Genomic DNA, 24,420 nt, shown 5'->3' with positions numbered 1-24,420 from the left:
TCCAACGGTCCTGACTAAAACCTCCAAATATTGTTGTCTAACTTTTTTCCTAAGTTTAGAGTGACGATTTGAAATCTCTAAAAATGGGTTTTTACACGGTTCTTACATTAAAATTCTAGTGTTTTCTTGCTAAAAAAGTAAAAAACTTGTTACTTGAATACTCAATTCTTCATGCCGAATATCTCAAACCGTCTGATTATCCCTTTAAAGTTTTTTACTTTCTCGAGCATTTCTCAGTTTGTTCAATGAAAAATACAAACAACATTCTTAACTTCAAATACAATACCAATGGGCGTGTCGTCATTTTCAGTCTTTGGTGTCAAACACAGCGAGGGTGTGTCTATTTATATGCTGACATTTAGAAACGAGTTTGGATCAGATTGTTTGCAATTTGGAGTTTCTCGTTCACAGGTTTGGGTTACATTACCACAAAGAAGATCTTTGGAATTCGCCCTCTGACAATATTCTCCAAAGCTTTTGGGCTTTTTATATTTTCATTTCATTTTAGATCTATTTCTGCAATATGGTGAAAATAGGATTTAGGAACAACATTTTTCATTAACTCCCCCCCCCCACTATCCTGGATGGGAAGTGGCACTTAATTTCCGATCCAGAACGCCCGCGCGTGGTTTTTAAACAAACAAACGCCAGATTGAAAATTAAATCTGGGGGGTACTACTTAGGCAAATGGAGGGTACGGTATTGTGCCACCCTCAAGGGTACCTTTTCTGGATTTCCAAAGTCCCGCTAACGGCTAAGGGTCGGAAAAATCAGAAAATCAAATTTCAGTTTGTTTTCTCCTTTTTAGTCCCCTTTTTAGTCCGAAGGTCGAAAGTCGGGCGGCACCTCGCCCTGTAAGCCTAGCTTGCAACCCTAGAAGTACACGGGGGTGTTCGAAAGCAGCCGGCGAGGCGACCTTTTTTTCCGATGTGTTCTGAGAGTATGTTTCATCTAGAAATTTCGATTTGTTCATTTCTAAAAAATCTCTCCGCCGGCTGCTTCTGGGTGTTCCCCAACCTCGTTCCCTGCGTATTATCAGCTTTTTTATACTTACTGATAGCGCTAGATAATATATATTCTCTGGCGTCCATCAGTAGTATAAATAAAGCCTGGGATACACGGGCACGAGGTTGGGTGTTCCCCCTCAAAAACAAGGGAACCACCACTAGATACAATCCGTTGTCATGATGATGCAGCGTGTTTTAGGCGCGTTCTGAATGGGAAATAAATGACTATACTTTTTCTTCCCTGCCTGTGAAAGGTTAGAGATTCTACTCATAGCCCTCTCCACGGGTCTTAAACTCAATGGATTATCTGGCACCCGATGTAGAAATTTTCTTCCGACACGCCAAAGCACTGAAGGTCGGGAAAATTTTCAACGGGTATATTGGCCCGCTCCTTTAGAGCTTTAGCGTGGGCGGCCGCCAATACGCCATCGGAATATCAGATAACTCAATGGATGGCTACTCTCTCTCAACGGTACGCGCGGGCGCTGGAAGCGCCGGATGTAAAGTGGCGTAGTGCCGTGTAAAATTCGTTCGTGAAACGCACGAAAAATTGACCTTCACAAAAGAAAAACAACATGGCGGAGTGACAACAACAAAAGATTGAGTGGTAAATTTTATTAAAACACATGGTCTGAATGTTTATCATCATCTTTTAGTTTTAGTGAAACTGAAAACTTGATATTGACTTCACCTTGAACTGGTTGAATGAAAGATGAGGTATTAATTATGTTCAATTAGTTTTGTGACTTCTTCTCCTTTTTTTACAACATAACAAAATTAAAACATAAAATTAAGAAATTCCATCTTTTATTGTTCTAATGATTATAATATTTATTTATAAGATGCTTTGTTGTCTTTTAATCTTTGTGTAAACTTGCATATGTTTTGCATACATTCCAACGTAATCCAACCACAGCATTTTCGTTCCTGTATTTTTGCATACAATTCAAGATGGCGGACGGAAAGGCGAAAAGGTCTATACTGTAATATTTGCCAGGGGATGTCACAATCGAACGTTCAATTGCCAATCAAATTAATCAAATTTACTCGAATCCAATCGAATGATTGATTTTTGATTAGCCGAATTGATCGAACGCCAATTGAATTCTAATCGAATCCGAAAAACATGTGAAATTCAATTGGTTTCGATTGAGTTCGACGAGCTTCGATACGACCCTTGACATGGCCCGAGAATTCTCGGGTCAAAACTTTTATTGGAATTCTTGTAAAGCCCGAGTATGGCCCGAGAATTCGGGCCGTGTTCGGGCCACACGCGGGCCACTCACGGGCCACACCACTGCTGTTCCCCTCAGGCAAAATCGTCGATTCTGTAGAGGTCATGAAATTGCCGAGTACAGACATTGAAGAAAAAAATTCAAAATGGCTGCCGAGCGAGCACTGACAAAAACAAAAAATCAAGAGTTTTCAATTGCCTACTACAGCAGAATAAGACAGCGAAATGCAGTAAAATAAAAAGTAAACAAACCTTGAACCTTTTGTTTTTCAAAATAAAGAAAATATTCTACCGGGTGTCTCTGAAAAAACTTCCCCCTGTTTGATTCAAAATTGCGAAAAAGTGAAAAAATATATTATTAGCTTGATTTTTTCAAAATCGTTTAGAGGAGGGTTTAACTTAAATTTTGGTATATCAAACTTTAAAATTGCTTCATTAGACCAAAAGTTATAACAAAAAGAGTAAAAAATATTTTTTCAAAAAGAGCGAAAAAAGACGAAAAAACTTTATAAAGATCAACCATGTAAATGTCACTTGTTTTTGTAATATTTGGATGATATTAAAACCTTTTTGCATATATTTGGTTCTTCAAAACCATTTCCCTTTCCCGCAGCAGGCTTTAAAGTTCATGCTGACCCCTGGTTTTTTTTGCGCGGTAATCTAGAAAGGCCTTTAGTGCGGTATAAACAGATGATTTCATTGGTTTAAAAAAGTCAAAACAATACGTGATCAGAATCATGATCGGAGTGAACGGAAGACATGGTCATACGTCATATGATATTTTCCCACGTTTTAATTCGGCAAAGTTTAGTAAACTCGACCACGTATCAATGTTTTGATTTTTCAAGCGGGGATTTCTGTAGAATGATAAAATATGGCTTGGCTGGAATGGACACCATAACAGCAGTGACACTTGGGCCAATTTTTGAAAACATGATTTAAACAGGCGTGTAATTTCAGGACTGAATTTTTTTAACATTTTCTTTGAGAAAAACTTGGTTTCTCTTAATTATATTAAATATATGAATGTTGCAAATTCATATAAATATTAAATGTGACTCCCCAAGCGATTTGAAGTACATAAAAGTCCGATCGGTAAAAAGACCAATCTTCTTTGGCCTCTACTCGACCGGTCTTTTTACCTTTTGGGCCGCTTGGATATTGAAGAAGGCCGATGCAAGGCCGCTTATTAAAAGCGGCCACAGTGAAGCGGCCACATAGTAAGTTTTATACCGCTAACAGCGGCCCTTATCGGACATAGCGGCCATTAGCGGCCATGAGCGGCCCTTAGCTTTGTTTTTTAATTTACTTACATTTTCAAGTACATTTGGAACAAAAAAAGATTTTTTCAGAAATCAAAAAGGGCAAAACAAAAAAAAAGATAAAAGGGAGGGCGCTCGAAATAAAGATTGACCTAAGAAGCCATCAAATGTTGTAAAATAAAATGAAACGATTGCTTCCCCAGTAGAGAAGGGGGAAAGCTTCCAAAAGGGCATCTTCATAGTGGGCAACACCCCTCCAACCCCCACTGAAAAAGGTCACCCCCACCTACATAGGGTTACCCCCACCTGAAATCTCATATCAGCCCAACCCCCACCTTTTTCAGCAACCTCGCCTGTAGAAAGGGGCTACACCATACTCCAACTCATATGCACAAAACGGCGCAATCGAATCACACCTTCGAATTTGGAGGTCTTGTTCCTTTTAGGAACACTAAAGATCCCAGTTAAAAGTCCTGAGGACTACAAACTGGAAAGGAAAAGACTGGAGAAAAAATGAACTCTTTTTAACCTTCAGAACTTATGACAGTCATTTGTTTATATTTTTATCTAGTATAGTATGTGGAAAGTTGAAAAAGACAAAAAAGTACAAAATCAAACGAAGTTAAATACAGAAAACTTGACAACCCCCACCTGAAAAATGTTACCCCACCTACATAGGGTTACCCCCACCTGAAATTTCTCATCAACCCAACCCCCACCTATTTTTAAAAATCTGAAAATCCTCAACCCCCCCCCCTGAATCCAGGGGGGGTGCCCACTATGATCTTGCAGGCTTTGCTTTCTTATAAGCTCCTGATTTGTCACAAGCTCCTGATCTGTGATGTTTCGAATGCTTGATGCAACTTTTAGAATGCGAGAGAGAAAAAGTGAAAATCACGTGAAAAGAAAGAGACACACTCAGAAGGAGTGTATTTCATCACTATTTTTGGTAAAAGTTCACATGATAAAAGGAAGGAAAGCACGCAGAGGGAGCTCAATGTAAACAAACATTTAGTAAAAGTCTGCACTCTGCTTCGTTCGTTGTTATGATTTGAAAAGAAATGTAAGAGAGCAAAGTATTTCGCTATTCAAAAATACTAGATAAACAAATTCAGAATATGTAAGTAGTTAAAAGAACAATTTTCAAGACAACCCTGTCTCACCACGAACGATCCTTTTGTTAATATCCCCGTCTCAGTCAGTGGAATTCTAGACAGCGTAAAAATTTTTATAGCCGAAATTCGGTAAAACTTTAACCGAATTCCACAAGCTAAAGCCGAATTCAATAATTACTTTTACCGAATTAGTTAAACTTTTTACCAAAGCGATTCGGTTAAACAGCCGAATTTAACCGAAACCATTTTTACCAAAATTTGGTTATATTTTTGAGAAGATCCCTAAGATATAAGCGAAAAAGGATTAATTAATCGAATACAACAAGGATTAAATAATCAAATATGGGAGATTAAAAATAATTGAATATAGGAGAATAAATAGTCGAGTCATTAATCAAACTTCATAAACGAAAATCGATTATATCTTTGAGAAGATCCCTAAAGAAAGCCGCTAAATAGGATGCTGGCCGCTAAATAGGACGCTGGCCGATAAATAGGCCGCTGGCCGCTAAATAGGCCGCTGGCCGCTAAATAGGCCGCTGGCCGCTTGCCCGGTCTCTCGATCAAGAAAAAGCCTCTAATAGAGGCCTTGAGGCCATTCTTGGAAAAATTCCATTGGCCGCTTCATGGCCGATGTTCTAAAATGTTAGGCCGCTTGAAATTTCACTCCGCCCGCTATGAGACCGGTCTTTTACCCGCTTTAGCCGATCGGACTTTTGTGTACTTCAAATCGCTTGGGGAGTCACAAATGTCTTATTTGGTATGAAAACATAGTTATAAATATACTTAGGCAGGGTGGAAATATTTGCTAGTAAACTGGTCCTGGTTTTAAACTGAAGCGTGTCCACGGGAAGCTCGTAAAGTTTTTTTGAGCGATATAAACAAAACTTAAACAAAACAGACAAATCTTATTTTGTACTATTTTGTTTGACTGGACATGCTGAATCAATTTAACATTTAACATGGCCCGAACATGGCCCGAATGACTCCGAATGACTCGGGTCATGTTTGGGCCAAAAGAATTGATAGGGTCTCTCGGCCCGAACATGGCCCGAAGAGGCCCGAGAATTCTCGGGCCATGTCGAGGGTCGTGCTTCGATTAACGTTCGATCAACCTCGATTAATGTTCTACCAACTTCAATTAACGTTCGATCAAATTCGATTAACGTTCGATCGACTTCGATTAACGTTCGACCAACTTTTACTTTAATAAGTTTAATTTTTTTGCGGGCTAAATTTGGAAGATTTTTTGTAACACCACCATGAAATTCCCTTCCCGCCAAAAGAAGTTAGCGGAAGAATGTTTGCTTAATTCCTGGAGGGGGTTACTTAGGCAAAAATGGGTGATGGGTATGTGCGGACGGTAAGGGTTGGTTTTTTCACCTTTCAAATTGTCTCTCTAAGAGGGTAGCAAATATCATAAAAATTCATATCAGTCTCTCTAAGGGTCGGAAAATTACAAAAAAACTGGAATGAAATTTAATCGATTGCCAATCGAACATAAATGGAATCAATCGAATGCCAATCGAACATAAATCGAATTAATCAAATGCCAATTGAACGTTAATCGAAACTGATCGAACGTTAATCGAAACTAATCAAACATCAATCGAACACCAATCGAACGGTAATCGAATCCAATCAAAAAAAAGATGTGAAATTCGATTGGCGTTCGATCAATTCGGCTAATCGAAAATCAATCATTCGATTGGCTTAAATTAAGTTCGATTGATTCGGTAATCGAATTTTTCGATTGACATCCCCTGGTATTTGAGAAACAAACAAAGTAAAGTAGAATATCCGAGAGATTCAAGTGTTTGCCAGCCTAGCTAGGGCCCGAAAAAAACAAGGTGCCAAGGTGCATTGAGTGTAAGACTCAAGTATTTCTTCAATATCTCACACAATTTTTAAACAGTTTGAACTCTCACGCATTTTGGATGGAGGTTTGGAAAAATAGTTTCCTCATCCAATTTTTCAATTAGACTGCGGCGGTTGCAAATTATTTGTCTTCGCATAATTTTAGGGTCAGTCAGTCGGCAATAGGAATTGTCAGAAATTTGAGATTTTTAAAATTTGAGTTGGGCAGAAATCAAATCTATCTGAAATCGAAAATAAACGACCCCCTGTTTTGCCGTGTTTGTGTAGTGTAGTTGAATTGAATTTCAATTTGTCTTTCTCCAAACTTATGACATAATCTAGAAACACATTGGTGATATAACCTACGTGAGGTTTTCAAAGCCATCAGGGCAGTAATGAGGCTTGAGTGTGACTTTGAATTCTGGCTGAATTTTTAGGCGTTTTCAATTGATGACGTCATCAAAAGAGGACAAATGCGATATCTCGAGATTGGAAAGGAGTTTTAGGAGATGGTTGACCCCTCATTGGATCGGAAATTCTATGTGAAATAAGATGGGAGGGGTAACAGTGGGTATATAGAAACTTTCAGAAATAAATATGTTCAAATTGAGACATTTTGGGTTCGATGACGTCATCAAAACCTGAAAAATCCAATATCTTGAGTTTGAGGAAGAATTAAGCAATTGTTGACCCCTCATTGGATCGGAAATCATCAAGAGAATCTTTTGGGTAAATGACAAATTGATTTCAGTGAAGTAAAAAATTTATTGACCTTTCGATGACGTCATTTAGAGCCTAAATGACGTCACAAAACATTAAATATGTTATTTCTCGAATTTTAGAAGGCGTGGCACTTTCTACGAAAACGTTAATAAAATCTGATTTTTTAAATAGTCGATGCGCAGGTAAAAAACGGAGGTCTTCCGCACGAGAAGTGGATATAAAGTGTTGTCCCGTAAGTTTGGATATATTCATGATTGTTTTGAAATCATAGTATTTATTATTTGGTCTTTTAAGTGCGTCATTTTGCCCTTAAATTCGTAAATACAGCATTATTTTCTGCGCAAGCTAAACTGGCGTTTGTGACGACAGGAATCGTCTAGTACTTTCTATTTTGCTACATCGCCTAGGCTAAAAGTAGTGAGAATTACACGAACGCCATTTTTTAATGAGTGTTGTTATGATTTTTTTGATTGCGACTCTGTACAGGAACTCGCCAAATGTTCCTAACTGCAGGGAAAAATAAAATATACTTTGTTGAAATATATATATAGTCTAGAAGTATAAAACCTTCAACTACTCAAAATGGAAACAATAAAGACAAAAACCCACAAAACAAAAAGACAATACAAATACAACAAAAATCTAGAATGAACATTCACAGAAAATCAATCAGGTTGGAGTAGAAAAGGAAAATATGATGACATAGAAATCCGTCAATGTAAAACTAGTGATCTAAAATGACTTTAAGGAAGAAAGTAACTCAATATGAGTTAAGATGGAAAGAAGTAACTCAATATGAGTCAAGAAATATTTCAAAAAAACACATTATCTGTTCCTCAGTTTTCGACCTACACAGGATTTCGGCCATTTGTGAAAATATCCTCCTATATGATGGAAATAGGGTTGTGTAGGTAGGCCAAGCAGTGTTATCTAGACACCACCACAGATAAAAAGATGTAAAAAGATGTGTTTTGTGAACGTATGAAACGCGCGCAAATATTAAATAAACTAAAACTTAAACTCCACGGAACCAGCCGAAGAAACTAAAATAACAATGAAAAAAGAAGTGTACTTTCTACTAGACAAAGTTGCCACACCTTTGACACGTTTCTGCCACAACGTTGTAGAAAGCATACTAGATGGGAAGGAACTGGGATTGGATCGCCACTATCCAACCCTGTGGCTCTCACACACATTTTACAGTTCAAAGAAGAAGATGGAAATATACATGGTTAAAACGGTTAAAAATAGCTTAAAAGCTAAATGAAAATGATAGGTTACTCTATCAATAAACTAGAGATATGAAACTAAAACCGTCAATAAAAAAATAAAAAAAACACAAAGAAAACAAATGTCATAGGTAAATATATTGTATATATACGTTACTCAGAATTTAGGAGGCAACGTTTACACGAGAACAGAAGGATTCGATGTAGAAGACTTCCCTGGTTAGGGGATAAAAATTATTCCAGAATTGTGGAGAATAAGAAGAGATTGGTAAGATTGCATCACAGTGATGAATGTTAAAAATGCCATGATTTCCTGTGTGTCTTGTATCATGGGTGTGATCAGGATGGTTTAAAGAGATTGGTTAATGATGACGGGGGAGTTTTATCAATTACATGAGAGTAAAGTAGTTTGCAGTATTGAAGAATGTACAGTTTGTTTAGGTTTAAAGGTATAAATATGTCGGCTTCATCTTGTGTGTGTTTATTAATGTTGTTAATAATTTTATTAGTTAAGTTCATTATTGAGGCGAGGCCCCTGGTAGAAGGTGCTCCCCAAGAAGTTAGGCCATACTGGACTTGAGATTGAATGAAACAGTGGTACAAGATTCAATTGACAGTGTTTGGAGCAAGGTAGCGTACCAGTTTCAGCATTCCAGTTGCCGTTTTTACTTTACCTAGTACGTTATTGACTTGAGCTTTCCATGTTGTTAACTTGTCATCAACCATGGACGCCGAGGTATTTGACTGTGTCCATTCTTGTGACTTCTGTATCATTGAGCTTGATGTTAAATGATTCTTTTGGTTCTCCTGTGAAAAGAAGGTAGCAAGATTTAGATACGTTAAGAGAAAGTTTGTTATTGACTAGCCAGTTGCTAATTTTGTCTAGTTCTGTGTTGACCAGTTGTAGACCAGACCCGATCAATCGAACTTGTCAAACAATCAAACAATTGAACTAATCGAACTAGAATCGAACCTCATCGAACGATTAAAGTTTAATTCTGGATATAATATAATATAATCCCGGTAAATCTTTAAAAGTCTGGGAACTGTCAAAATGGCGATCGCGTGCCACAATAAAGTTTTTGCAAGTGAAGGAAGATATGAGGACTTACAGGGACATAAAAGTGGTAAAATGTAAACATTGCACAAACGACATATCATTAAAGAGAACAATTAAAATCACCTATCCAGAAAAAACTTGTAAAACAATTGAAACAATCAAAATCAGCCATATTCGTTTTTATTTTTTATTTTGACATGTGACATTTGTTTTGATTTTGTATCCCACTGCATATCGCCGTGTCAATTCAAGACAGAAGACCATAACCCCCTATTTTAGCATGCACGCTTTCCAAAAACGGCCTCAAGTCCACAGAATTCTAATGGGAAAGAGGTGTATTTTGCAATTCAAAAAAAATAAGAATTTAGAAAGTTCCATAATATATCAACCATAAACAGCCTTAAGTCCTAAATTTTAGTGCAAATTTTATTTTCTATGAAGCATTGACATAAAATGTGTAGCCTTAAGTCCAACACATCTCAACCTTTAAAGTCAATTATCTCAAAATGGAAAAAATGGACTTAAGGCTGTCTTGAATTGACACAGCGATATACAGTTTGTTTACAAATTTCGTCAGTACTAAAATTATGTCCCTTTAATATCATCAAACCATAGAGGTAATAAAAGTTAGATGGAGTAACAACTTTTCTGTAATTGCCAGAGAAGTCATAAAACTCTTTAGAAATTTCCTTCAAATTGGCCTCCTTTGATTACCAATCCTTTATAGCAAAAATCAGTCAAGATATAGAATATAAGAACTAAAGTAAAGTTATTCTGTCCAACGAAACCTCATATTTTTAGGTAAAATGCGAATTTTTTTCGAGTAATAATTTCTTTATAGTTTTAAAAGAAGTTTTTATTTTATCAGGAAACTTTCAATAGGTAAACTTCTTCAAATTTTGCGAATTCTTTGTTGTTTGTGGAAGGTTCTTTGCTAGAAATATCTTTAGATCTAAAATAGCAGCTGCCTCAAAATTTTGATAGAATATAGTTGAAAGATTGGCATTATTAAATATGTAAAAAATGACAAAATTTGCTGAGGATTCCCTGAGCAGCGAACATTTCATATTTGATGTTCTGTGCTTATTCTTGCAAGGTTTTCTTATGTTTTATCAACAAAACTGTCATCACACAATACTCTAGGGGCTGAGTTAGGTCCCGTATGCACATCGGCGTATAGTCATTTTTTCTTTTGATCATGAAAGTATAATCCTTGAAGAGTCAGAAAACGTGTGTGGCGTTATTTGGATCAGGCTCAAATTTCCATAATGATGGATTTTAGATTTTCAACCCCTTTTAGCCCTCTTGCTAAAAAAAAAAAATTTTTTGACTTTAAACATAGACATATTATATACCAATCAATCACAAATTTTATGCTGATTAAGAAAAAGGTCAGAATCATGGTCTGAAAATTTCGTTATCTGGAGATATGAAGCACTTTCGATTTCGATTTTTTGAAATGACTACTTTTGGTTCCAGATTTGCGTGGCTGTAACATTTATTGGCTTACTTAATTTACTTGAAATTTTCGGAGGGTCTTGCCTACCGTTCAAATAATAAAATTCAGAAAAAGTTATTTTCTACATGAATTTCGAAGTCCATAATGACGGATTCAAAATTTTCTTTCGTCACCTGGGCTCTTAGGCTCTGCTAGCATAAGAAAAATATTTTTTGAGCCTAAAACCCTGCATATTATATACCAATCAATCAGAAATTTTATGCTGATTAAGAAAAAGGTCAAAACCATGGTCTGAAAACTTTGTTATCTCGAGTTATGAAGTACTTTCGTTTTCAAAACTTAGAAAACGTAAGTACTTCGTATCTCTTGATAATGAAATTTTCAGACCATGGTTCTGACTTAGCCTAAGAAAAATATTTTTTGAGCCTAAAACCCTGCATATTATATACCAATTGATCAGAAATTTTATGCTAATTAAGAAAAAGGTCAAAACCATGGTCTGAAAACTTTGTTATCTCGAGTTATGAAGTACTTTCGTTTTCAAAACTTAGAAAAGGTAAGTACTTCGTATCTCTTGATAATGAAATTTTCAGACCATGGTTCTGACTTTTTTCTTAATCAGCATAAAATTTCTGATCGATTGGTATATAATATGCTGGGTTTTAAGCTCAAAAAAATATTTTTCTTAGCCTGGCAGAGCCTAAGAGCCCAGGTGACGAAAGAAAATTTTGAATCCGCCATTATGGATTTCGAAATTCATGTAGAAAATAAATTTTTCTGAATTTTATTATTTGAACGGTAGGCAAGACCCTCCGAAAATTTCAAGTAAATAAAGTAAGCCAATCAAATGTTACAGCCACGCAAATCTGGAACCAAAAGTAGTCATTTCAAAAAATCGAAATCGAAAGTGCTTTATATCTCCAGATAAGGAAATTTTCATACCATGATTGTGACCTTTTTCTTGATCAGCATAAAATTTGTGATCGATTGATATATAATATGTCTATGTTTAAAGTCAAAAAAAAACTTTTTTCAAGCAAGAGGGCTAAAAGGGGTTGAAAATCTAAAATCCGCCATTATGGAAATTTGAGCGTGATCCAAATAACGCCACAGACGTTTTCTGACTCTTCAAGGACTATACTTTCATGATCAAAAGAAAAAATGACTATACGCCGATGTGCATATGGGACCTAACTCAGCCCCTAGAGTACAATGAACAAATAAAAAATGTGTGATTTTATTCAAATTCTCTTTGACTCAAGTATTCCCATGAGCGAAAGCAAAATTAATGGCTTTTTCCCAAAGCAACAAAGCAACAGTTTGCTATCAACGATGCAATAAAATAGAATAGTAGGAGTGGTATCTCCATCTATATTTTTATTACCTCCATGATCAAACTAATCAATTTTTTTACTCCAAACTGAAAAAATCGAACTCCTATTGCTTCAAAAATCACTGAAGTCAAAACGCAATTTACCCTACCTCCTGATTTGTCTCTGCTATGCTAATTTATAACAAACCTTTGTCATGCTGTCCAATTACAAAAACCTCCAATCACAAATTTCCACCATCTTGTTTCACTTTAAATACTGTGTCTTAAGATTCTTCAGCTACATAATATGTACGGAAAAGGTTTTCTCCAGGTTTTGTCAATCCCCAGGGCTTGAAATAACAGTCGGACATCAGACATTGTCCAACCCAAATTGCTCGTTGTCTGACCCAAAAACCATAATTTTCAAGCTAAAGCAACCCTGATCGGACATTTTGTCCGACCCACTTGCAAGGCCGATTCTGCTCGCTTATTTTCTATTCAACATTGAGCCCCGGAGATACTTAAACAATAAAAGAGATTTTAAGATTAATGTTGAAATGTGTATTTTTCAATAAATGAAATAATACTCAACAAACAATGAGGTGGTTTTAAACAAATCTTTTTTATTCCCACAATTTTGTGACTTTCTGACTCAAAAGAGTCGGAAAAGCAAGAAAAATTATCAGTCTGTTGGATGACGTGAACACAAGTTATTTGTGACAGCAGCCTTATTGTAGAAATTTTCCTGATCTCATTTCTGATTCTTGGAATTAAAAAGCTTCCCAATTTTCTAGTTTGCTGAAAATTGTAAAAAAAAATTTAAATTTCATTGTAAAATTTCCACGGATAATAATAGTCAGGTAAAATTGCAGAATACCCATACAAAAATGCATGGTCAAGAGATTATAGCTACAGGAACAGTAGAAATAGGTCTTTTCCTAATCACAATGTCATCTTAGATAATTTAAAACTCAAGCATACTCCGCGTTTCAATGGGTACAAGCTAAACAACATTAACAAACAAATCTAGGTCAAGCTTGTTCAGTTATTTTTAAAACCTTTTAGTGGTTTTGTTTTGATATCAAGCCTTCTTAGCAAGAGGATGCTTTCCCATAGTTACACAAAAATTACCTAAAAATTGAGGGGGTTTTTAAGGTAATTAAATATGGCATGATCAAGAAGTTTGGAAATAATCATTTCACAGAGCTTTTTTTGCTTTTGACCTGTTGAGTGTTGCCTTTCCCTCATTTATGTAACCCCAAATGACTTTGTATCTCTGACAGGAATAACAACAACAAATATTTTACGTGGCTCTGGCTCCAGCATCAATAAAAAATATTTTGCACACACGTTTCCTAATTATGCTTTTGTGGTTTATTGTTGTGATGCCAGAGTTTTTAAACACTCAACATGACATTGCATCCTGCAAAAGGTCTATCAAAACTATAATAAGAGTGCACTCACAAATATCAAAAGACCTTTTACTAATCTTGATGTTATGTTGAATAATTTATAACTCCAGATTTAAAACAATGACACATTAATGTATGATTATTAAACCAGGTGTTGCAGAAAAAAGTCCCCCTCTTTGAAGTGAATTTTCTCGAGTTTTATGAACTCAAATTAAAGAATCATCCTTTTCCACTATCTTTACCCTGCCCTTTATCCCAAATTCTAAATTTTAAAGCAAACTTTTAAATAAATTAATAAATGAATTTAGAGGCTTTTTATGCTTCTGTGTGTAGTTTTTTTCATTTATGACTTCTTTCTTATTTTAGCAGCCAAACAACCTCAGCAACATCTGGAACTGGATCATCAGAAGTAAAGCAATATGGAATAACATCACCAATATCTTTGGCTGGACCAAAACCTATTGTAAGAAAACCCATTAAAATTTTATTCATTCAACGGATATTATGATTTCTTTCATAAAATTTCTCAAACATTAAAGTATTTTTCAAATACATCTAAATCTCAGTTTCAAACAGTGTTATTTATGTAGATGTTTTCTTGCATGTATAAAGAAATGACTTTAGGTTCTAAGGGATTGAATGAACACGAGTTTGTTTGTCTGGCGTAATAATAGTGTTTGGATACATGTGTAAATTTCTTATTTAATAATTTAATAATTTTTTGTTCATAGGATGAAGAATTGACCCAAGGATTGGAATCAACATTGAGAAATTATGGAGTCTTTGAAACACAAGAAGAAATCCAACACAGGTTTTCATCAGCATAGTTTTTTTACTTTGATCACAATCTCTAAGACATCAATTGATTATATTTTGCTTTTGTCTTTCATAGGAAGCCCAATTTTGTTCCCCCTTGATGCTACCAGGAACACTACCAATTTATTTGTATTTGACAACCTTCTATTGTTTAAAACATTTTAAAGCGTCATTGAAATAATTATTTCTCTTTATTTCAAAGAATGGTTGTGTTGGGAAAATTAAACAAGTTAGCATTAGAATGGATCTATGCTACATCAATAAAAAAGGTATTTTATTGATTCTTTATTGACATTAAAGGGGTGGTAATCAAATTAAAGGGGAATTAACGTTTGGAATTAACCCTGAGATTTTTTTTCGAAACATTAAAGAGGAAGAAAAATGTGATGGAACAAAAAAGAACCACTTCATAATGTCTTTTATTCATTGAGTTATTCAATCTTTAATTTCTCACAATTTTGACTCTACAATGGAGAAAAACTCTGTTGATTTTGTGACGTCACATGCGCTCCAACTATTCTTACTGTTACACTCTATTTTGTTGTAAAAGAGATAAAAAACATAAGAAATTAATCTTTTTTAGAGTAGTTATAGCAAAACGTTGAAGAAATAATACTAGGAGAGTCTAGTTAGTATTCCAAAGGTGCAGTGAACTTTCTAACGGTAAAAAGAAACTCAAAAACTGCATTTTAAATCATCATTCACCACTCTTCCCTTATAAAAAATAGAAACACAGGGCGTGTGCTACGTCATATTTTTCGTATCCATAGCAACGCAAGGGAATTTTCAAACAACCCTTACCGTAAATCACCGATTAAGCGCCCAGGCGCTTATTTAATTTTTCAGGCTCTGAGGGGGGCGCTTATTCAAGCGGGGCACTTATTCAAACGGGGCGCTTATTTTTTTATTTCAGAAATTCGTATATCAACAAATTCGGAATCTGCTTAAACTTAACTTCAAAAAAGGATGAATAAAAGAAAAATCCAATTGACAATTTCTATCATTTTATTCTTAATCGTTTTTTTCTTTTTAAGACAATATCTTATTCAATCAATAACAATATCTTTGTCGTCGTCTTCATCTTCTTCAATAACAAGTTAATTTTTTTCGACTGTTAATCATCTGAAGAGAAATTCTTATCCCGGAAATTAGCCTAGGTCACCAATTCGAATAAGCGCCCCTCCCTGGAGGGGGGGGCACTTATTCAAAGGGGGGCGCTTATTCGAGCAGGGCGCTTATGAAATTATTTTAACTAAATGGGGGGCGCTTATTCGAGCGGGGCGCTTAATCGGTGATTTACGGTATTCTGGATCTAGAAGAGTAAAGGCCTATAAACAGGGGGGGTCGGTACTAAATTTCAGACATCATGACATTTAGTGACGTGGTGGTGCCGCAAAAAAGCTCAAAAATAATTTTAGTACCATGCGTACTAAAATACCAAAAAGGTGGTCCCTTAAAGAAAAATTTGAAAAATCTTAGTATTTTGTTCTAAAATTAGCCAAAATGGAGCATTTTTTTAACAATTTTGGAAAAAATTTGATTTTTTTTTCAGGAATTTTCGAAAAAATCTTCAGAAATCTTTCAGAATTTTTCAAATTTTTTAAATATTTTTTTTAAAATATTTTTATGTACAGTTTAGCACAGTTTAGTAATGAAATTATATCATTTTGCAGATTGATGCGCTAAATTTGACTAGGTTTGTAACAATGACCCCATTTTGGTAAATTTAAACTCGTAAAAGGGCAAAAAATGGGTGGTATCTATGTTAAATTAATCAAAATAATTTTAGTACATGTGTACTAAAATAACATTTTCGAAAAATAGGTGGTGGTATGCAAGAAATTCTTGAAAATCCTTTTAGTACTCATATATGTCTGACATTTTAGTACTGACCCCCCCTGCTATAAACCTTATATATTTGAAATTGTCTCAATGAGCTCTATTTGAATCTATAATTTATTTGTTGACAATTTTGAAACGTTAATTCCCCTTTAAGGATTAGTATTTTAGTGGTAAATCTGCTTTCTGTTATTTTTTAAATTTTTTTAATGAAAGTTTTAGAAAACATTATTAAAAGAATTTTTGTTTTCGTAGAATATGCCAGAGTCAATTGCAAAAACAGTTGGTGGCAAAATCTTCACATTTGGTTCTTTTCGGCTGGGTGTTCACACTAAAGGTAATGCAATAGATACTGTAACGTATCAAATTTTTCCGTGCATTTGAGCTACCGATAGCTATCTTTTCAATAACAATAGGACTAAATCTTTTGCCTCATTAATCTTATCTTTTCCATTCACAGCTTTCAATTGATTTAGAATCTTTCTTTTTTGTATAGTTTAAAAAAAACATTTCTCAATTTTAGATAGGACTAGATTTTTTGGCTCATTAATCTTATCTTTTCTATTCACAGCTTACAATTGATTTAGAATCTTTCTTTTTTTGTAGAGTTTACAATTTGGAAATTCTATGTTCTACCACATTATTAATCTTTCTTTCTTCGTTCTTTGCCAGTCTTCAATTTTGAATAGCTTTTTTTCGAAATAACAATTGACATATTAATAAGATTTAAATAATCATTATTATGAATGTGGGCACCAGCCTATATTTATCCATTGAAAATTGATAATTTACCTTCGATCTTAGGAGCTGATATTGACACCCTGTTAGTTGCACCTAGACATGTGGAACGAACTGATTTCTTTAGTACATTTTATGAATTCTTGAAAGAGAGAGAAGAAACGAGTGACGTCAGAGTAAGCATGAACATTTTCATTTTCTCATTAAAATGTTCTTCAACGTTGTGAATAGAAATCCTTGCAATTTTTTTTGATCAATTATTAGATTTAGGTCTACTTTATACAATTCACAATGGTTGAACTTTAATGCAAATAAACTCACTCTTTTATTCAGGCAGTAGAAGAAAGTTTTGTACCAGTTATCAAGATGGAATTTGATGGAATCGAAGTAAAAAGTTTCACTTCATTCTTTCCATTGATATTTTGTAATGTAAATTCCAGTGTTGTATTTTAGCTGATGTAAAGTCTCTCTAAAATTTCGCACCATAAAGTTTACTTTGAGAAAAAGCAGTGATAGATGCTATATGCTAACTAATTATATATTCCTTTCTTAGATTGATTTATTGTTTGCAAGACTTGCACTGACTGTAATCCCAGAGAATCTTGATCTTCTTGATGAAAATTTGTTAAAAAATTTGGACCCTAGATGTGTTCGTAGTTTAAACGGTAAGTGTCTGATCAGTAATGTAGTCTTAGAGCATCGCTGTGCCATTTTGTACAAATTTGGCTGTTTACAATGTGAATTTTTTTTTGCTGTGTATAAGAATACCGCTTCAGTAATTTTCTCTCCTGAGTGGTTGTTGATCTGGTTATTATTGATCCTTCTAGAGAATAAAACAGCTGAATTTTCCTCAATTTTAATTTATTATCGACAATTTTAAATGCAATTCCAATTTGGAATAGTTCCACTTTTGAATACTATTCTTACATACTTCAGGTTGTCGTGTAACTGACGAAATTTTACGTCTGGTTCCTGATATAAATAATTTCAGGCTCACTCTGAGAGCAATCAAAGTTTGGGCAAAAAGTAAGAATTATGTTGAATTTCTTTGATATGCAATCTTGTCTTTGTCTTGAATTTATTAAGGTACCAGATTTACATAGGCTTCATATCTCTTTTGTTCTGTTCATTGAGATTATTTTCTTGAGTATGCGCTTTTCTTTTGTTTTGAATTTTGAAATTTTTAACCTCATGGAAATACGCGATATTTGCAAAAAAAATGAGTTTTGAAACCAATTAGTTGTAAAAATTATTGTATATATTATATTTCAAACTTCTAATTTTTAATATTAAACACTTTTTATAGATCATATGATATATTCAAACGTCCTGGGATTCCTTGGTGGTGTTTCATGGGCTATGTTGGTAGCAAGGATATGTCAATTATATCCCAAAGCAGTTGCTGCTACTTTAGTACAAAAATTCTTCCTTATATACTCTAAATGGTAAAGATGTTTCTCTTTTTTCCTTATCCGTTAATGGCCTTGTTCTACTTCATTTTTTCTTCAGCTCTCATGTAAAAGTACAAGTAGAGTTGAGCTAGAATGATTGGTTAATATGATTATTTCATTTTTATAGGAAGCTTCTAACAGTGTTCTAGACTGCAATAGAAGGAGTCTAAAGATATCCCGATAACATTATGAATTGCTATATTTTTATCCTCTTTAATTTCAGGGCTTGGCCACAGCCAGTTCTATTAAAACAAATGCCAACAGAAAATAAGCTAAACTTTCAAGTTTGGGATCCAAGGGTATGTATTAATGCAATATTTATTTTTTATTTTTTTCTAAACTTATTGCATATAAAATTAGATTCCCCTTGGGTTTTCAAGAAAATTAAACAGGTCATAGATAATGAAGAAATCGTAGAAACAGTGTTAATTTCTGGTGTATAGTAATACGATTTAGAATTTAGTATTTCCTAGTAAGGTCCTACACAAAGCAAGATCGCTATGCTAGGATAAGAACCTTGAGGCTTTTGTAGTTTCTTTCATTTTGTTTGTATTTTTTTGCTCAGACAAATCCAGCTGATCGATATCATCTGATGCCCATCATCACACCAGCGTATCCAAATCAAAATTCCACATTCAATGTTTCAATGTCTACAAGGACGGTTATGGAAGAAGAATTCAAACTCGGTATGATAAAAAAATTTTCAATACACGTTTCTGGCTCTCACGTCAATTTCAATCCATTTTGCTTTACACTTCCAACCTGATTAGCGATAAGATGTAAAATCTTAGTATTACTGAGTTTCAATAAAAAAAGTTTTTCAATGTGACTGACAATATTGTACCAAGTATGTTATTCAGTTAAAATTTCGAATGCTCCTTTTTAATTGTTAACGAAAGGAAACGTTTCTTGGATTTCTTTCTGACCTACAAAACCCATTATGGTAGGGCCTTAAAATATTTGAATGAATGAACTCCAAACTGGAAAAAGGCCAATCTCAAAATATCATAGTAAGATTAGATAGAAGAATTTTCTCAGACACTAATTTTTTATTTGCCCCCACTGTCTTATTGAAAGCGATTTCGCTACAGTGCCTAATATTTTATCGGTTGTCTAGCACGTTTTTGTTTTTGTTTGTGTCTTGCATTTTCTTTTCTCTTCAACAATATTTATACACTACAGGCTTTCAGACAATGGATGAAATTTATTGTAGCAAGTCAACTTGGGAATCCATATTTACTACTGCAAACTTCTTCCAGAAATACAAGTACGAATCAATGCAACATCAGACGAATCCACTTCGTCGCAATTATAGTAATTCTAAATGTGGGTATTTGCAAGTATAGGATACTGAGTTTCCGATGAATTTTTTAAACATAAGAGCTCTCAAATTTTTCTCTCAAGCGTTCGGAAGTATTCCAATTTTGCAGATACCCTGTTAGACCTTTGACGACCCGATTGCTTAGATTTCGATATAGAGAAATTCTTATGTTTTTTTTATTCTATCTTTGGATTTGCAGCATATCGACTAGATCATTAGATCTAAGTATTTCGGTCATCAAGGGTTTAACCTCATATGTTAGATTTTTTTAATTTTTAATTCCTTTTGTATTTCAAAATTGTATTATATTTTACAAACTTTTCAGTGTAATTTGTTTTAAACCAGAACAAGTTCATAATTACACTTTTCTTTTCCCAGTTATTTCCATATTTCATTACTTCTCTGTTAGTTTCTAGCAAATTTTGGCCTTTGCAATAGACTACTTTTTCTATTTTCACACACGGTTAGATGGTTAAACTTTCTCATTCTCGAGAAATCATTTTTGACGCTTTATTTGGAATCATCGGCTGTTTTTTTCTACGGGTACCTATCCGGAGTGTTTGTGTTTTTCTGTTGTAGAGTGGCAATAGAAACTTTTACCTCGGGAATGAGAAAGATTCTACGGTCAATCGTGAAAAGCCAAGTAATAAAGAAAGAAAATGCTTTTATCAATAATATGGTCTCTTCATACCAATTTTATTTTTAATTTTGTAGGCATTACATTGTTCTCAGTGCATACTCCAGTAATCAAGAACACCATTTGGAATGGGAAGGTCTGGTGGAATCTAAAATCCGTATATTGATTGTCAATTTGGAACGGAACCAATTCGTCAAATTGGCTCATGTCAACCCAAAAAAATTTGACGCACTGAAAAAGACGGAGTAAGTTTCCAGATGATATTTACTGATATTTTCTAGTGTGGTGGGTTGATTAAAATTCGGGCAAACTGGGGTGGTAATTTTAGAAGATTTTGATTTTGGCGCTCTCCCCCTATGAAAAGTAAATATCTTTTTAAAAACAACGCGATCGAAGCGAGGACTTAAATTTTGGGGTTTTTTCTCTCTTTTTGGTCAAAAATTGACACACCTTAGGTGTAAAAGAACAAAGGGGCGCTGAAGTTAGTAATCAGAGGCGTCTTTTTTTACTTTGTACCTTTTGTATTTCGGTGCCACTTTGAAGACAATGGGTGGCAAGTCTTCAAAGGGGTACAAGTTTAGTTTATTTTCTTCAAGCGATTGAACGCGTTATTTTTATAACGTTACTGACAAAGATAAAACATTCTGACAACGTTCTGCTACTATTTCAGCGAAAAATCAGTATCGAGATGGTTTATTGGGCTTATATTCCAAAAACCAGGTAACAATCACTTTCATTTTCAAGGATACTTTGATGATGGCATGAAACTTTGAGAATGAAATAAACTTAACCCTTTTCGTACTAGGGGGGGCTGTTTCTGTTCGGAGATCAATTTAATGTTAATAGAGCCTTTGCCATGAAATTTTCTGTAAATTCCTAACTTTTATTTAGCTTCAAAATAAAAACTAGATCAAAAGTTAAGGGGTGGTTCAGGAAAGCGTCCCCTAGTTTTGAACCGCTCATAAAAGCCTAGTATGAATGGGGTTAAATAGTTTTCTTTACTCAAACTAGATACTTTTTTTGGTCATCTTCAGTATTTCGCTCAATCAATCGTGATCAAATCATTTCTTATACCTCTTTTCTTTTTTAGAGGGTACAGAAAATGTAAATATCGACATCACAGCTGAAATACAATACTTCACAAATACAGGTACTTGCATGCTCAAGATTTTTTTATCGTTTAAATGTGACAATATTTGGACAGTTCCGATTATTCCTACTGAATAGATGAGGATGTAAAGCGTTTTTAGATATGAAGGCATGGAAGCATAAGAGACCTTTAACTTTTGGTATTTTAAACTACTTTCAGTTATAAATCTTTACTATAGTACTCTTAATGGTTGCGGATCTCCCGCCTTGAGTTTAAGAAATGTTTCCTTTTTTTACTTTCAGTACATAAGCAAGCTTTACAAATTGCAATGTTTAAAGAAGGCATGGAGACTGAGGTCAAGCATGTTCGAAAGTAGGCTTTTTTATCCCGTTTACTTATACTCTTTCTTTTCAAAGTCTATGCACATTTTCATATCTGAAACATCACACCCTTTCAAGAAATAGGCATATCATCCTTTGCATCTGTGATTGTTTTTGGTTTGTTTTTTTTGTTTTCAAATTCAGAGAAACTCTAGGCCGTGCAAACTTTTGCGACCAGAAAATTTTTGAGGTCAAAATTTGAAAAAACGCTTTGCAAATTGTCATAGTCAGAATTTGCTTTGGGATTAAACAAATGATTTTTTTTTAATTGGTGACTAATGCATTTTTCTATCATAGAAAACAATTGATTGATTATCTACCTGCTAACCTTATCCGAACCAAAAAGAAGAGCTCCATTGGACAAGTATTTACTCTTTCATTCTCTATTTTGTAGTCATTTGATCAATTTCAATCATACCATCATTCAAAAGCTTTAAGCATTTCAAATTTGTTGCTATTTTGCCAGCATCGAAATGAGAAAATCTTTGTTTATAAGAGGTTGGTGTCTTGTTTGAAGTGAATTTTAACTTCTTTTTTTATTATTTTTAGCCTGACCGACGAAGGAGTATGTCTGAAACAAAAATAGAAAAAGAAAAAGGTATGTCTTCGATCACCAAGACACTTAATCTAGTTCCCTTATTTACTAGTAACGAAAATCCATTTTTATCACGTAAAATTTACTGAATTGACCTTGATCCAGTTTTTTTTTCGGGTATAAGTTTAATAACGTTTTGTTACATGAATCTTTGAGAGGTTTTCATTCTTCATTCTCACTTTCTCTTTTAGACGAACCGTCGAGTGGAGATCAACCAAACAGTGTGGAGGATGAAAAGGTACTATTGTCTTTATACTTTTCTTCCAAAACTGGTACCAAAGATTAACGACTACTCTAGGTTCCAAATAAAATAGACTTTAGAGAGGAAAACATTAATTCTCCCAGTTTTCTAATGATTCGTGGTCAGCCTAAACCTGATCTGGCAAATGTGAGTTAGGTTTAAATATTAGTTCTGTTAGCTCTTTTTTTAGCCTTTCCACCTTGAAATTCTTTACTTGATTGTCCACTCCATCAATCTCTGCTTTTGCTGTCTGCTTTTCTACTTGGTCTTACAACCTGCCTTTAGTGGATACTTTTGTACTTAGTGTATCAGTACGACATAATATATATGTTATAGATTAAAATCTACCCAAAATTTAATCCATTTGTGTTTTTATAGAAAGAAATTCCGGTATCGACGATCGGCTCCAAAAGGAAAAGTATAGACACTCCGCTGGCTCCAATAGACGTCAAAAAGAATTCTGATGTTATCAAAACACAGTCGTCTGTAACAGAAGTTGTTGTAAGAATACCTTTCAATTTTATTGCCAACTTTTACAGACTAATATATCCTTGTTCAAATGAGCTTAGATGTTAAATTTTAGGTAGGTTAACTAGTGGTTAACTAGTTTCTCTAGTTTTATTTTACTACAAGTAAATAAGTTATTGGAAATTTTGCAACGTACTAGAATTGTTTGAATTTAAACTTGTCAGCATAGATTAGCTTAGCTTTGTTTTCAAATTCAGATATTCTCCAGATTTTATCACAGTTATCTATTCGTAATTCGACAGTTTATTTGCTACAGTAATATAAGGTCCCTAAAGGATAGCTGAAACCGATAGACAAAAGTCATATAAAGGACTTTGTTTCCCTCATAGGGAGTGGAACCTGTTTCGAAAAGAGAGAGAACTTCTGAATTTGAAAACGAAGACACTTGTGCAAAGAAGTCACGAGACGACAAAGTAATAAAAATGTCCCCTAAAAAGATAGCTTTACTTTATACACTACACTGAAATCTCTTTCTAAATTTGTCTACTGCTTTAAATTTGATTTAAATTTCTAAAGCAAAAATACTTACACGTTAAATCTCTACTGTTACGTTCGCTAACGAGTCTTTGTTGTTCACATCGTGAGAACTTAAAAGAATTCGACTGATTTTGGTTCTTTAAGGGAAAAAAAAATTTATCGATATGAAACTTTTGTTTTATAGAGCGAAGAAAAGAGCACCATTGCGAACGTCGATGAAAACGTTGAGAAAATGGAAGTGGATACAAATACGGAAAAGCAACAAGTCTCTCCGCCTCCTCCCCAGGTTTGTTGGATTGCTTTGTTTTCCTTAGATCAAGGAATTCAGCGACTGTAGTGCAGTGGTAGAGCATCAGGCTACGGTGCGCAAGATTGTGGGTTCAATCCCCAGCCGGATCATACCAAAGATTCCCAAAAAGGTACTTGATGCCTTTCAGCCTGATGCTCAGCAATTAAGGGAAGGATCAAGGGTAAGTGGAGCAATCCAGGGAGAAAGAGTGGCACCCTTTTCTGCCTTCGGGTAGATAGCTATCGAAAGAGGAGCCTTCGGGTCGCCTCATCGCCTTTCTGCTACTCAGCTCAAGGGGAGGGATGGGAATTTCAAATTCTTTTTTCCCACATCGGTCTGTAAAAAAAA

General features: G+C 34.5%; 1 protein-coding gene across 4 annotated transcripts in view; it reads left to right on the top strand.

Moving 5' to 3' along the window:
- The first annotated feature begins 1,566 nt into the window (after window positions 1-1,566).
- LOC136822370 (poly(A) polymerase type 3-like) overlaps window positions 1,567-24,420 on the top strand; it is a 29,097-nt gene continuing 6,243 nt past the window's right edge. Inside the window, exons 1-23 of one of the 4 annotated variants that reach the window (XM_067078606.1) lie at window positions 1,567-1,724; window positions 14,037-14,133; window positions 14,402-14,481; window positions 14,689-14,755; window positions 16,581-16,662; window positions 17,130-17,239; window positions 17,397-17,450; window positions 17,617-17,728; window positions 18,000-18,089; window positions 18,370-18,508; window positions 18,738-18,813; window positions 19,080-19,200; window positions 19,697-19,781; window positions 20,550-20,717; window positions 21,143-21,192; window positions 21,563-21,622; window positions 21,865-21,934; window positions 22,240-22,306; window positions 22,492-22,540; window positions 22,729-22,775; window positions 23,157-23,279; window positions 23,636-23,719; window positions 23,968-24,069. In XM_067078606.1, the coding sequence (XP_066934707.1) occupies window positions 1,720-1,724; window positions 14,037-14,133; window positions 14,402-14,481; window positions 14,689-14,755; window positions 16,581-16,662; window positions 17,130-17,239; window positions 17,397-17,450; window positions 17,617-17,728; window positions 18,000-18,089; window positions 18,370-18,508; window positions 18,738-18,813; window positions 19,080-19,200; window positions 19,697-19,781; window positions 20,550-20,717; window positions 21,143-21,192; window positions 21,563-21,622; window positions 21,865-21,934; window positions 22,240-22,306; window positions 22,492-22,540; window positions 22,729-22,775; window positions 23,157-23,279; window positions 23,636-23,719; window positions 23,968-24,069 (1,938 nt within the window). In that variant the 5' untranslated portion in view covers window positions 1,567-1,719. The remainder of the gene's footprint in view (window positions 1,725-14,036; window positions 14,134-14,401; window positions 14,482-14,688; window positions 14,756-16,580; window positions 16,663-17,129; window positions 17,240-17,396; window positions 17,451-17,616; window positions 17,729-17,999; window positions 18,090-18,369; window positions 18,509-18,737; window positions 18,814-19,079; window positions 19,201-19,696; window positions 19,782-20,549; window positions 20,718-21,142; window positions 21,193-21,562; window positions 21,623-21,864; window positions 21,935-22,239; window positions 22,307-22,491; window positions 22,541-22,728; window positions 22,776-23,156; window positions 23,280-23,635; window positions 23,720-23,967; window positions 24,070-24,420) is intronic. The other 3 variants (XM_067078607.1, XM_067078609.1, XM_067078610.1) reach the window with 3 other exon arrangements.

This window comes from Clytia hemisphaerica, unplaced genomic scaffold (assembly GCF_902728285.1).
Source record: "Clytia hemisphaerica strain Z4C2 unplaced genomic scaffold, Clytia hemisphaerica genome assembly, whole genome shotgun sequence".
Taxonomy (NCBI): Eukaryota; Metazoa; Cnidaria; class Hydrozoa; order Leptothecata; family Clytiidae; genus Clytia; species Clytia hemisphaerica.
This window is presented reverse-complemented; position numbering and strand designations above follow the sequence as displayed.